The 14603-nt window shown below is 41.8% G+C and overlaps 1 protein-coding gene across 1 annotated transcript in view; it reads right to left on the bottom strand.

The window, feature by feature from the left end:
* The window catches only part of LOC121863189 (nephrin-like), a 188678-nt gene extending 174636 nt beyond the window's left edge, over window positions 1-14042 (bottom strand). The window contains exons 1-2 of the mRNA XM_042361669.1: window positions 13916-14042; window positions 5311-5546 (exon numbers count right to left, since the gene is read on the bottom strand). Coding sequence (XP_042217603.1) covers window positions 5311-5546; window positions 13916-14031 — 352 coding nt within the window. The 5' untranslated portion in view covers window positions 14032-14042. The remainder of the gene's footprint in view (window positions 1-5310; window positions 5547-13915) is intronic.
* Between the last annotated feature and the right edge of the window lie 561 nt (window positions 14043-14603).

Genomic DNA, 14603 nt, shown 5'->3' with positions numbered 1-14603 from the left:
AATGCTACAGGTAAAGACATTAACTTTCTGATGAGAGATGAATGACAACTCACATCCAAGGAAGAGTTTTAGTATCGTGGATGGATTGACTTGATCCTAGTAATGGGAAATAAGGTCAGGGTCAAGGATAAGTCTGGGTTAAGGTTCGAACTTGATAAAATAAACAATATATCCCTCACACAAACAATACACAATCATCCAGGTCAACAAAAAAGGGTCTAAACAAAACAACCAAAATACTTAACAGAGACAAACACATTAACTCTTATAAAAGTGTTCAACCATTTGTTCAATATCATAACCACAACTGAGTAATATTCTGAACTTGGTTATAAGAACATGATAACCAAGGTATTAAATCCGCTTTACTTCACCATGATGCTATCGCTATCATGGGTAATTATCTGAATTAGGTCTAATTGTGTAAACATGATTAAGATATCACGTCAGCTTATGTGTGGCTGTGGTTCTGGCCAGGTATAACTATATTAATCTTAATGGCTGGGGATGGTAACCTGAGTCAAACACATTAACTGCTGAGCCTCACCTGAACCTCCCCGTTCATAATGTAGTGCAGTAATGTGAACACCTCAGAGTACTTGACCAACTCCGCTGATATGCCTCTAAGATTATGTTTACCTGAGTTTGATACCTAGTTACACATATTACATATACCTGTACACACACACACACACACACACACACACACTGTACCATAAACAAGACCGACATACCTACATGAGCACCTGAGAATAATTAAGACAATGATTAACATACAACACACCTGTACAAGACATGGGCTGCTGGACTCTCTCTCTCTCTCTCTCTCTCTCTCTCTCTCTCTCTCTCTCTTTACCCCCTCTCTCAATTTCTCTCCCCCCTTATTTACAGAGACAAATAACTAACGCGGCAGTCCACCTGGAAGGCGATAAGACTCCTTTGTGGTTGTGCTCTATAATTTAACGTAATTTTCCCTTCCTTATGATATGATGCAGCGTCCTGGTCTTTATGGGACACTCGTTAAAAAAAATACAAGGAATTATTTTGATGTACTAAAATATACAAGCGATTATACCTGCTGGTGTATCTAGGACATTAATTATGTATGAAATAATTTATACTGTACAATCCTTCCATGAGGTGAGGGGTAACCTAACCTAACCTAACAAAAAATAAAGTGGGTTCATACACGTGACAATCTCGTTAGGAAGAGTGTGGATACAAGGAGGCACCGAACTCGACTGCCCTTTTACAGTTGGATGGCCTGGGGAACGAACCATCGACGACCCTTAAGGCAGTAAACGAGCGTTGTATCCACTCAACCGCCGTGCCCTTTTGCCCTAAACAAGGCGGGTGTTTTTTTTACAGCCCAGACACGCCAAACCACCCTCACTCTGTACTCCTATGAAGGTACAGTTACAGTTTTTAAAAGAAAATCGGTTAACAACAAAGGTCTGAGGGTAGGACACCATAGCCCACCACCAAAAAACATTTCCAAGTTATGTTTACCATTCCTAGCAGACTTTGCACCCCTCCCGGATTCCAACCTGTTATGTCAAAGATTATCGAATGAAACCCAATACAAATAAACGTAAATATAAAGCGATACAACATGTTTATAAAAAAAATATCGATAAGCCATCACAGTTGTTCACAGGATAAAAAAAATGACCTTAGGTGCTGAGCCCACCATCAAGATTCAACAACAATACTAACATCAATAACACTAAAAATCAACATAAACATTGGTTGACATCAATATGTTAGAAAGTGTCAATATAATCGATGTGACATTACGGTTATTAATATAAATTACGACAATAATAAACATTCAACCCAACTACAAGAGGATTACAGTCGTGTTGGTATAATGGCGCTGTTAATGGTGTGTTAACTGCAGTCAGCCGGAGCGTTAAAATACACTCTGGATAAGACCGGATTAGTTACTCAATGTTTTGTTTGCGTTGTGTCCTGTTTACATTATCGTCTCAATGTGTGAAGGTGGGTACATCATCTGGGTGAGACAGACAAGAGGTAGATAGATTAGATAAATAGATTAAATTAACAAAAAAAGGAGAGATACATATAAGAGTACATCTCTCTCTCTCTCTCTCTCTCTCTCTCTTAGAACGACACTTCATCATCATATATCATCATTCACAACAACATACTACGTTATCATTCATTATTCCTTCTTCTTCTTCACTTTCTCACCCTCCCCCCCCCCATCCCTTCTCCTTCATTCTACCTCCTGTGATAAATCGTTCTACAAACCCAGAACGCAAAATATCCGGTTAATAATGCTTTCTCATCTCTCCGTAATTCGGTAGATAACCATCATTAAACTGCTTCTAATGTGTAAATCAATGGCTAATTGAACTTGGGCAAGCCGAAAATTGTTGGGGAATCCGAACTAATGCAACTTGCTAATGGCCAAACAACTCGTTAATGTAAGACTAATGAGAATACGAATAGTTAGTGGAAAAGCATTGAATGTCTCTCTCTCTCTCTCTCTCTCTCTCTCTCTTCTCTAAAACATATATTTGTAGATAGACTATATATAAAAAAAAAAAATAAAACACACTGAAAAAACACACCCTTTTTCGCCCCTCAGCATAATACAAACACTCAAAACATACACGAACATATTGCCAAACACTTCAGTAACACACACACACACTCAAATGTTTCACTCAACTAATCAAGAAAAAGACAAAAAATTATCACAAAATCTCGAGACTAAACTTGGGTGAAAGTTTAGATTCTTAATTTTCCTCCAGTTTCTGTGATACATAAAGACTCGACCTTCTGTGTTTTATCTTCCTCCTGCCTTTCCCCACGCAATCTGTGTACGTGCTTCTCTCTATCTCCCCTTCCCTTACTCCTTTCCTCCCCCTTCTGTACTTGTTTATCTCTTTCTCTCTCTCTCGCAAATTCCTCCTCTTTCTGCATGTATTTCTCTCCAGCTTTCCCTCCTTCTCGTCGGCAATACCTCCCTTAATCTCTGCCCCTTTCCCTTACGTCGTTTTTACTTCCCATATTTCCTACCTCCCTTCATCCCCCCTACCTTTACTCTCCTCCCTTAAGCATCCATCCCTCTCGTCCTACTCTCTCTCTCTCTCTCTCTCTCTCTCTCTCTCTTTCGACCGTCACTTTGCTGTCTGTTTGTCCCTCTGTCATCTTCCTCTCTTCTGCCTGTCCCCCCTCCCCTCCCCTTCTCCATCCCCACCATCATCATCTCCGTCCCTTCCTCCCTCCGGCTCATACCCCTCCCCTTACCTCCCCAGACGTCCACCACGACTTATCCAGCTAAAAGCGATACCATTCCTTCCTCCCTCAGTGATTCTCAAGAGACATTGAATCACCGTCTTAAGTCACTCCAGATACCTAAACGTCTCTAGTGGCCCAAGATTAGGTACAGAGATGTTCCGCTTCTCAATGGAAGATGGCTACGGTAATTCTTTCATACAACTCTCACGTCTTATGTCTTGGTCTATCTAGTTTCTATTCTGTGTTTACGATTTTTATCACTTCCAGTTTCGTGAGATTTAGCTTTAGATTTTTGTCATCAGTTCGTTTGTTCGTTTCAAGTTGGTTTATTTGGCTTTGTCGAGACGTCTGTCGTAAATTTAGCAATGTTGTTGTTTTTATTATTATTACTGTTAGTGAGTGAATGAATAAGTGAGCGATGAATTATAAACATCAACCTTATTTTTAAACCCAGACACACTATAAACATTTCCTTTAGACACGTACAAACTCAAGAGATCCCCACCAAAAAAAAAAAAAAACAGTTCTCGTATTGAACCAACTCTGAACTCCTTATTACAAGTTAAGCAGTTTAATCCCTTCTATATCATTATTTCCTTTGGTTAACTCTTCCCTTTTCTTCAGTATCGTGTAAGTGTAGACAAACCTATACTTACATCCATATCGACGCGAAAAACATCGAAAACTGACCGTACTGTGAGAGAGGAGTGTATGCCACCAGGAGTAAGGGTTCAGCTGGAGGGAAGGTGTTTAGTGTGTTAGGAGGGTGGAGGGAAGGTGTTGAGTGTGTTAGGAGGGAGGAGGGAAGGTGTTTAGTGTGTTAGGAGGGTGGAGGGAAGGTGTTTAGTGTGTTAGGAGGGTGGAGGGAAGGTGTTTAGTGTGTTAGGAGTGAGGAGGGAAGGCGTTAGCTATGTGACGAGGGTTGAGAGTTGATTAGAGGGTTGAATACACTGGGTCTAACTACAGGGAACGAGATAATTTAAGAACAGACGAGAGCCTACGGATGTGAGAGATGGGGCCACCATACAGGGCGGTGACAACAGCCAAGAGGCACAACTGACAGTAGGGAAATGATCAATGGAACTTGACCTGCTCGGCGTAGTAGTAAAACTAACAACTTGATGAGTAAAGATTTGTATTCTAAATTGGGTGAGTAGTGAGGAGGAGAGAGCCTGGAGGAGTGGTATACCTGTAGGAGGGCCGGGAGGAGGTACTAAAGGGCGCTGAGTGGCCTGATAGTGAGGCTGGATTTACCTTACCTCACATCACTCCATCACGAGATTAATCTTCCGAGTGAGGACCTACACCGTGCTAATGGCTATCGTCAGAATATATATATATATATATATATATATATATATATATATATATATATATATATATATATATATATATATATATATATATATATATATATATATATAACGCAGCATTAACCCTAAAAGCAGGTCCATGAAGAAGCATGGTGACTGCCCTGGCGGAGGGAGGCTCCCCCACAGGGAGAAGAGCTCAACACTTGCCACATGACCTCGACTGTGCCACTGTGTCGAGCCTCCAACCTCCAGAAAATCTCCTGGAGACAATAAAAGGAACTAACACCAAGACTCTGCCTCATATCCCGAGAGCAGCTCGCGCTATGGAAGAGGTAAATTTATTGATCTTAAAAAAAAGTGTATGAAACCTCGACAAATCTTGACGCCCAGGCACCTGATCGGCTTGGTGCAACTTGCTCTTATTTGTCAACACGTGTCTTACCCAACCAGCGAGAAGGGTAAATCACTCGTGTCGACAAAAATTAGGGCTATAAATTCTTTCCCTAAGACTGATAACTCCATCAAGCGTCCCCTGGGACGAAAAGACAGCCAGGGTCTAGCGAGAGAATCATCCATTCAGGGCTTCCAGTGACAAAGGTGAGGAACCAGAAGAAGAGAACCCTTTAATTCTAAAAGAACCAGATATGTACAAGGCGATATGTCCATAATCCTCGTCGCTATTTAACTCCCCTTTTTTCTTTAATACTTAACAAAAACTGGTACTTACTTATGACGGTGAAGTTGACAATGGTATTCTTGGTTGGGGAGAGCTGGTAGTCGACCCTGCAGCGGTAGGTGGCCTGGTCGCGGTCCTGGACGGGGAACAGTTCCAGGTGAGCTCCTGGGGCTGTCGACCCACTCCACGTATTGCTTGAGAGCAGTTCGAAGTACGCGCGCTTCTCCAGGAGTCGTTCGTCTGACCAGTGCTTCCCGTCATGGATGGTCGTCCCTCGAGCGTCGAAACTGTAACAGGGAATAATGTGATGGTTATGGGGACATATATTAATAGGAAAGTGAAAATAAGAATTAAAGTAAATGTTTCAGGATAAACTCTGTACATGAGGTACTTAAGCTTCTGAAACTGTGAAGAAAGCAGTAAGTTCATTGTTGGTGAATTTTCATTGTATAACATTTCATCAGTGGGCCGAGTGTAGGAACTCGCAATAATGAAGGATACGTTCCTGCAATTACAATTAGTTCTCTGTGCATCAAACCGAGGATTGTAATTTACTGATTTATGATGTTTTTTGTTTTCAGAGAGAGAGAGAGAAAGTTCAGATGTTAAATCCTCCTGCCTCGTAAACTTCCACATTGAAGGAAGTTAGATTCAATATTCATGGGCCAAAGTGTTGCTTTTAAAACTTTTAAGTAAATTGACATTATCACAAAGACACTCGGTTATCTTGTTCATCACAGAGAATCAGAATTATTTTAACGAGATAAGAAAACAAAAGATAGACCAATATACCTCCTACTCCTACCATGAAGCCATATACTGTACATGGTGGAGTAATAATATACCTCCTACTCCTACCATGAAGCCATATACTGTACATGGTGGAGTAATAATATACCTCCTACTCCTACCATGAAGCCATATACTGTACATGGAGTAATAATATACCTCCTACTCCTACCATGAAGCCATATACTGTACATGGTGGAGTAATAATATACCTCCTACTCCTACCATGAAGCCATATACTGTACATGGTGGAGTAATAATATACCTCCTACTCCTACCATGAAGCCATATACTGTACATGGTGGAGTAATAATATACCTCCTACTCCTACCATGAAGCCATATACTGTACATGGTGGAGTAATAATATACCTCCTACTCCTACCATGAAGCCATATACTGTACATGGAGTAATAATATACCTCCTACTCCTACCATGAAGCCATATACTGTACATGGTGGAGTAATAATATACCTCCTACTCCTACCATGAAGCCATATACTGTACATGGTGGAGTAATAATATACCTCCTACTCCTACCATGAAGCCATATACTGTACATGGTGGAGTAATAATATACCTCCTACTCCTACCATGAAGCCATATACTGTACATGGTGGAGTAATAATCTCCATATACCTACTGTTATGCCATCACTCCCATCAAAATTTTCCCGATAGTCAAGTACAAGGCGAGGCATAGAGTAACAAACACCAGCCGCTAGAGATGAAAACAATAAGGATAATAAACAACACTAAATTATATTCTCTCCACCAGGTTCGTATTTATAAGCCTCAAATTAACTCAAAAGTATCATACAGAGGAGGAATCATACACTGGACAATATATACACAAGGACTAGTAACAATCAAACTATACGAAACTGTATAGATTAACCTAAGCCCTAACGTCAGCCTTAACATATACTTATTTGACCTTACAATGACACACTAATTAAATGTTTTTTCCCTCAAAATCCACAGCACTTTGTACCCGCTTCTGATTCCTTACCAACACACATCTAACTAATTCCTCTCAGTTAAAGAATTAATATTTTCCATGTAACTTAAAAACAAAATATTCCAAAACCAGAGAAGATTAGAAAATTACACACACAAAAACACACAAAAAAAAAAAACAATATCATCATTCAATAAACATACGCCCCGCTTGATCAAATCCACCGAAATTAATGCCTATTATTATGCACAAATATTATCAGTTCAGTTATGTTTTATGACAGATGCAACAATAAATGATTCTCTAAAAATAGGTTTACCGGACCCCACATTCTCGTTATACACACACAAAAAAAAATTATTATATTTTGAGTCTATGAATAAACGTATAAATCAATATTTTTCCACCATCGACAGCATTGGTCTGCTCTGCCTGTACGTGAATTGCTATCAAGGGTCAGAGAGAGAGAGAGAGAGAGAGAGAGAGAGAGAGAGAGAGAGAGAGAGAGAGAGATTTTCTATATTCAGTAATCAAATTTTTAGTTTCTCTCTCTCTTTGTCTGATAAGTTACATCAGCCATTATTAGTCACATCAGTCATTATCAGTCACATCAGACACATCAGCCATTAGCAGACACATCAGACACATCAGCCATTATCAGACACATCAGCCATTATCAGTAACGTATACGAGTTACTTTGACACAGGCGTTCGTCAGCTAATCCCTGTGTCGGGGCTAATACGTGAAATTTCCCATTAAATGATTCTATTGGGCCCCCGTTTTATACTCATATATGGGACGCTTTTGTTTTTATGCTGTGTGTGCGCGTGATAACAGTCTCTATTTCTATGTGTGTATATATGTAGGTCAACACTTAACACACACACCTGAGTACTTATCCAACAACACCTCTTGTGGGTGTAGGAATTTACTTAACACTCGCATCACTGCTTCACCGACACCTCCCAACACTGTTTGTACACTTCCCTCACATTAAAACTGTTTCTCCAGCAGCAACACCCACTGTGTACACTAATCCTCCACTACTTAAATATTTTCTACGTAGCCTCAGACAAAGGTAAACACGTTGTAGTGTGAACCAACAAAACAAGAATCTAGTGTTTTTAAGGTGAGCTCATATCCAGTGAGAGCGAGAGCGAGAGCGAGAGAGAGAGAGAGAGAGAGAGAGAGAGAGAGAGAGAGAGAGAGAGAGAGCGAGCTGGACCTTTCAACCCGACTGGATCAAAGACGCCGACCAATTGAGACTCTCCAGGAAACCGGAATTATACCGAAGACAGATCGGGAGAGAAGATATTTTCTCTCCCTTTCATATCACTGGGAGGAATATCTTCCAGAGGGAGGATTTGATTGAAACGTTAAAATATTTTATTGCGGCTGTGATGGAGGAACAAGATAAGCCTCGTGCGTCACTGTGTAAATATTGAATGTGAAATAGAAATCTATGTAACAGAGACGTTCTTTTGACAAGGAAACCACGAGTACGACAGAATATATATATTTTTCTATAATATTTCTGGGAGAGATATTAAAATTACCTAAGACTTATATGCTCGTAATATCATACACGTAAATATATAGTGTTCATTTAGTTCATATCCACTTGTTGCTGGAATATCTTTAACATCAGCTTCTTCACAGGTAAACTTTTGAGGAAGGAGAACGTCTTTACAGTTGATAATTAAAGTTTCTGATTAATTAATAACTTCAACAGGTGTTATTTGTGAGGCTGAAATGTACGTTTTTATCGGTCAACTTTGTGTCATTGATTACTTTGTATTTTGATCAACAGACGTCCACTTACTACTCATCAGATCAGTGTCGTGATGATTGGCTGGCCGTTGATATACGTCAGAGAATCACCACAAACATTGACTGGGTGGTGGTTAGGATAAGAGTATTAGCCTGCGGTCGGTGGTCGTAAGATAAATGTGATTTGCTCATCTGGAGTAAAGGAGAGGAAAACTTGGCTCAGTTGTGGAAGTTGAAGTCATCAGGTTGGGAGGGGGGTGTTGCTATCGCAGCTTCCGGCTACCGACATTTGACGACGTCTTCGCCTTGATTGAAACTTTATTGAAAGCCGTATTTTTTCCACCCCTCCAGGAGAAGACTTTTTAAAAGATGCCGTGTCGTTTCCCTCACCTAGACGAAACTATTTATTGAACAAGGCGGTGGAGGAGAGGGAGGAGGTTATGACCCTCACCTGTTAAATGTTATAAAAGCGACATAACCCATAAGAGGATTTAAACACAACGTAACTTCCCCCCAAAAAATATTTACCGGTATACATAAAGTCATCTCAAGAACAAGGATTTCTATTCAAAGATATCCATGAGTAATACGTAACCAAAGACATACATAACCTTAGAGAGACAAATAAAAGGACTTTGAACACGCCTGATCCCCCAGAGAGAAAGATCAATAAGAGTAATACTCCCTAGAAAAAGATCAAGAGAGTAATATCACCTCGAGGTAATTCTTTATACACCTTAGAAAGATCAACGGGAAGGACCACAAGTAGAGTTCCTTGACGTGGAGACAAAGGAAACTCGAGGCGACATCAATGATCAACAACAAGCATAGAATATTGACTCCTGTGTGATTCGCTGGACGTGTCAGGATTTTCCAAGAGGAGGAGAGTTGAAATTTTTAAAGTCAGCTCCAGAACTTGGGGTGACCTGTGTTGAGTGAGAGATACTGTCTTAACACTTTCAATTGAATATATTAATTTATTCTTTAACAAATTTACTGACGCACAAAAACAAATATATCCCAAAACTGGATTAGATTTTACCGTATGATAGAATTAATGTAATTTACTAACCCAAACATCCATATACGGTTGTGAGTCTTGTACAAAAAAACTAAAATTGAGAAACAGATTCAACTCTCCACCCTAACCTAACTACTGTGAGCCAACACTTTAAAAACACACGAAGGAAATCCACACGATGTACGGAGTTAAAAAAAAACACTTCTTTCCTTTCAACATCAGTCTTGAACAGCTGGGTAGAGACTGACTAGTTATTTTCCTCCAGCACACAAGAAACACGGCGATGAATATGGATGTGTCTATCCCGAAGGAGGAGTGGGAGGAGGTGGGGGGGGTATCCTGCCTCCTAACATTTAAGATCCTACAGCACCGGCCAAAGAAGCTCTGAGAAGGACTTAAGTAAGGAATGTCATCTTCGGGTAAATGCAAATATGGTGTTGATTATGTAAATTTGGATGAAGCGGGAAGTAAGTGTGGGGGGAAAGTGGAAGTAAGTGTGGGGGAAAGGGGAAGTAAGTGTGGGGGAAAGTGGAAGTAAGTGTGGGGGAAAGGGGAAGTAAGTGTGGGTGAAAGTGGAAGCAAGTGTGGGTGGAAGCAAGTGTGGGTGAAAGGGAAGTAAGTGTGGGGGAAAGTGGAAGTAAGTGTGGGGGAAAGGGGAAGTAAGTGTGGGTGAAAAGAGAAGTAAGTATAGTTGAAGCGGAAAATAAAAATGGCTGAAGTGGAAGTAATTACAGGTAAAGAAAAACTATACACAGGTGAGGGAGCCCAAACTTCCCTCTAAACGACTGATAATACTTTTTAATCTTCTTCTGACAGACACTGGGAGGTACACCATCCTGCCCTGCCATAGACACATCCTCCGTTTATTGAGTGAGGTGAAGAGTGACGGCCGGGAAGCAATAAGAAACTGACTCCTCACATTAAATCGGGAGAAAAGTTTTAATCGGAAAAATATCGGTAACAAAAGTGACTCTTCGAAGACTTCTTTCCCAATAAATTTATACGAGATCTCAAGTGTTCAGTTTATTGTTTACATATGAATCGGCTGACTATCCTGCGGTTCAAAATAAAATGATTTCAGGTGATTTTTCTTGTGTTTAACTTAATCTTTAAAGGAAATGTAAAGGGGATTCACGTTCATTTACATCTTGCTTTTGGTGTCCCGAAAGTGATAGTCTATACGGCAGACAATAAACCCTAAGTTCCATTAAGTTATAGCAACAAAAAGTTCAGCGGAGTCTTAAGGCTTAATAGGACAATTATCTTTATTTTACTTCACTTATCTACTTTGTTACCAGAAATACACATAAACTTTGCATGAAAATGGGCAACATGCACACCCCCACACACACACGTATCCTTGTAGTATGAATAACCATGACAAGGCTATGCAAATAAGATACAAATTTCATTAGAGAGACGATGTTCTTGCCTCACTAATACGCCTAAATTACAAATAACGTCCCCCAACTACCCGTTATTATTATAGTTATTATTTTCTTCCTATTTTATTGTTCTCTTCACTACACATTTACTCTATGATTGGAAATTTTACTATTCATTCACCTCTACAATTGTTTCAGCTATTTTTTATTTTTATTTAATTGCTCTGTGTTCATCGGGTGTATAGTTCAGTGGACAAAAAAAAGGGCACGTCCAAAATAACTGCGTTCCTCTCCTGTGGAATACAATCACACACACAGACCCTGGACGCTAGTGGGGAGGGTAGGAGGGGGTGGGGGAGGGTGGGGGAGGGTGGGGGAGGGTGATAGGAGAAGGAGGGATGGAGGGAGAGTGAAGGAGGGGGGGAGTCATTCATTTCGTGACAATGTCCTACAATGTCATCAATTTGCAGTCTCTCGCATAGTGGAACCTTTGTACTCTGGCAGTAATAATGTATTGAAAACGAATGTGTGACAGAGACAGACAGACAGACAGACAGACAGACAGACAGACAGGTAACAAATACAGATAAACTCATTCTCAAACACACAGAGACAGAGACAGAAATAAATACATTCTCAAACACATAATAACAGACAAGTACAGACACACAGTCAAAAAAAAAAGCAACACCCACGAGAGACAAACTAACACAGACATTTAACTAAAACACAAGGTGAGTCACACTAACCAACACACACACGCTAGGTCATCATGCATATGTTCTGAACTTCATTATACACAGTAATAAAACTTTTATGCATTTTTCTTCGACTACAGACTACAGCACAAGAAATGAGAATATACCCTTTTAACGCTAACCTAACCTAACCACGATTGATTAGTAATGTATATCGTGGCACTCAGATAGTTGATTCTTATCCATTGATCACCATTCATCACACTAACTGATCATTATCGGTCGCGGCCGTAGTGATTAGCGGCAATAGTAAGTGCCATTGATCACGACCTCTGGCGATCAAGGGTGAATAATTGTAAGGGCTATTAGCATTGGGAATTATTGTCTGTCACCATATCAGAGAGAGAGAGAGAGAGAGAGAGGGGAGAGAGGGGGGAGAGAGAGAGAGAGAGGGGGGGAGAGAGAGAGAGAGAGGGGGGAGAGAAAGAGAGAGAGAGAGGGGGGGAGAGAGGGGGGAGGGGGAGGGGGAGAGAGAGGGGAGGGGGAGAGAGAGGGGGAGGGGGGAGGGGGAGAGAGGGGAGGGGGAGAGAGGGGGGAGGGGGAGAGAGAGGGGACGGGGAGAGAGAGGGGACGGGGGAGAGAGAGGAAGGGACGGGGAGAGAGAGGGAGGGAGGGGGGGAGAGAGAGAGGAGGGGAGGGGGGAGAGAGAGGAGGGGAGGGGGGAGAGAGAGAGGAGGGGAGGGGAGAGAGAGGAGGGGAGGGGGGGAGAGAGAGAGAGGGGAGGGGAGGGGAGGAGGAGGGAGGGGGAGAGAGAGAGGAGGGAGGGGGAGAGAGAGAGGGAGGGGAGGGGGAGAGAGAGAGAGGGGAGGGGGGGAGAGAGAGAGGGAGGGGAGGGGGGAGAGAGAGGAGGGGAGGGGAGAGAGAGAGGAGGGAGAGGGGAGAGAGAGGGGAGGGGAGGGGAGAGAGAGAGGGGAGGGGAGAGAGAGAGGGGAGGGGGAGAGAGAGAGGAGGGAGGGGAGAGAGAGGGAGGAGGGGAGGGGGGAGAGAGAGAGGAGGGGAGGGGGGAGAGAGAGAGGAGGGGAGGGAGGAGAGGGGAGATTAATTGAAACCGATTATAGGTAAGGAGTTAAGACCCATTAATATAAAGAGGAACCAAGGAGAAGCGACCTTGTGTTGCAGGGTGGACACGTTGGTGATACATGTACTCAAGCTATCGAGGGGGATACGTACTGGAGATGTTGACAGAGAGGACATGTAATCAAGTTAGAAGGGGGGTAAATGTATCGTACCTAAGAGAGCAATCAAGAAATTGGTTGTAAAATAGTGTACACACCCCGAGACATACACAGAAGCAAAAATGTACACACACACACACACACACACACACCAGAACTTGATACAATTAGTCGTAAAAACACCAATGAAATTAAAGTAAGAGCGAGTAACCAATAAAAACAGCTGTAATATCTCCTCACTTCCAGGAACAACACACGGTACACTCAATAAACTCAGATACAATATATAGTCCTTTTGTGCAATACTACTTAAAATATTCGTATGTACTTTTATACCCTGTGTATGAAATGGGCGCTGTGTGTTGATCTCTCTCTCCACTTATCTATTTATATATCCATCCATCCATCTATCTATTTATCTATTAATTCTATTTGTCTATTGATTTAGGAATGTCTATATATTTATCTATTCATCTATCTGATGTAGGGTTTTGTAACTTTATTTATCTAAGTCACCCTCTAATCTAGTCAAGTCACTAGCTAGCTTAGCCCCCTTCAGCCTCCCCTGAGTGATCTGGCGCGTGCTGTGTTAGACCTCGACTCAGCTAGGTGGACAGCCCACCTGCTATTACTCCCGACTACTTTACTTGCCGTTTCTATTCTTTCCTTCTCTCTTTCATCTTCTCCCTCATGGTAAAATCATTTACCACTTCATTATCCTCATCACCACCTTCTAAAACATGAACTTCGCCAAGGCCTCTTGCAGGACAGAAGGGGGGAGTCCTAAGGTACAGTACCTGTAGATGGGCGTGCCGGTAGAGCCACGGTACCACAGGATCAGCACCACCCGGTCGTTCGTCAAGGCAGAGGTCACGTCACAGGGTAGGCGCGCGCGCTCGCTCACCATCGCCATGGCCGACGTGTGCACAGCTGGAGGTGGAGAAAAATACATTTAATTGCTATGTTATGTAAAATAAAATATAGCTACTGGGAATATAATGTTATATAACTGCAGGTATGTTACAATATTATATCATTCAAAATATAACTATAGAGTATCTTGTTTTATGGGTAGGTGAACATAATATGAAATTTAAGAAAAGAACTTATCCGGCATTCAGAGAAAATGCCTCTAGTATGGGATTAAGTGTTGTGTTTGTGCTACCAGACCCCGCTGAGGTGAATGGGGGGTGAGCTGGCAGAAATTGGATTGACGGGGGTTGGGTTGACAGGGGTTGGGTTGAACAGGGACTGAATCGGCATGGAACCGTTCAAAGAGTAGCAACACGTAGACCCCCCATGACTTGGCTGACCAGTAGCTGTGACCTAAACTCATAAGAGAATGATTGGGAGCCTGCCGAGGTGAGGACGCCACATCTCATGCACCAAATGGAGGAGGAATAGGAGGCCCAGAGGAGGAAGTACCAGGTTATTTACAACCACTTGGTGTCAGTAGGCTACTTAATCGATCACCAGAGCGTCATC

This window comes from Homarus americanus, unplaced genomic scaffold, assembly GCF_018991925.1.
Source record: "Homarus americanus isolate GMGI-L3 unplaced genomic scaffold, GMGI_Hamer_2.0 scaffold34507, whole genome shotgun sequence".
NCBI classification, from domain to species: Eukaryota; Metazoa; Arthropoda; class Malacostraca; order Decapoda; family Nephropidae; genus Homarus; species Homarus americanus.
The sequence above is the reverse complement of the archived record's forward strand: the minus strand, read 5'-3'. Positions and strand labels throughout refer to the sequence as shown.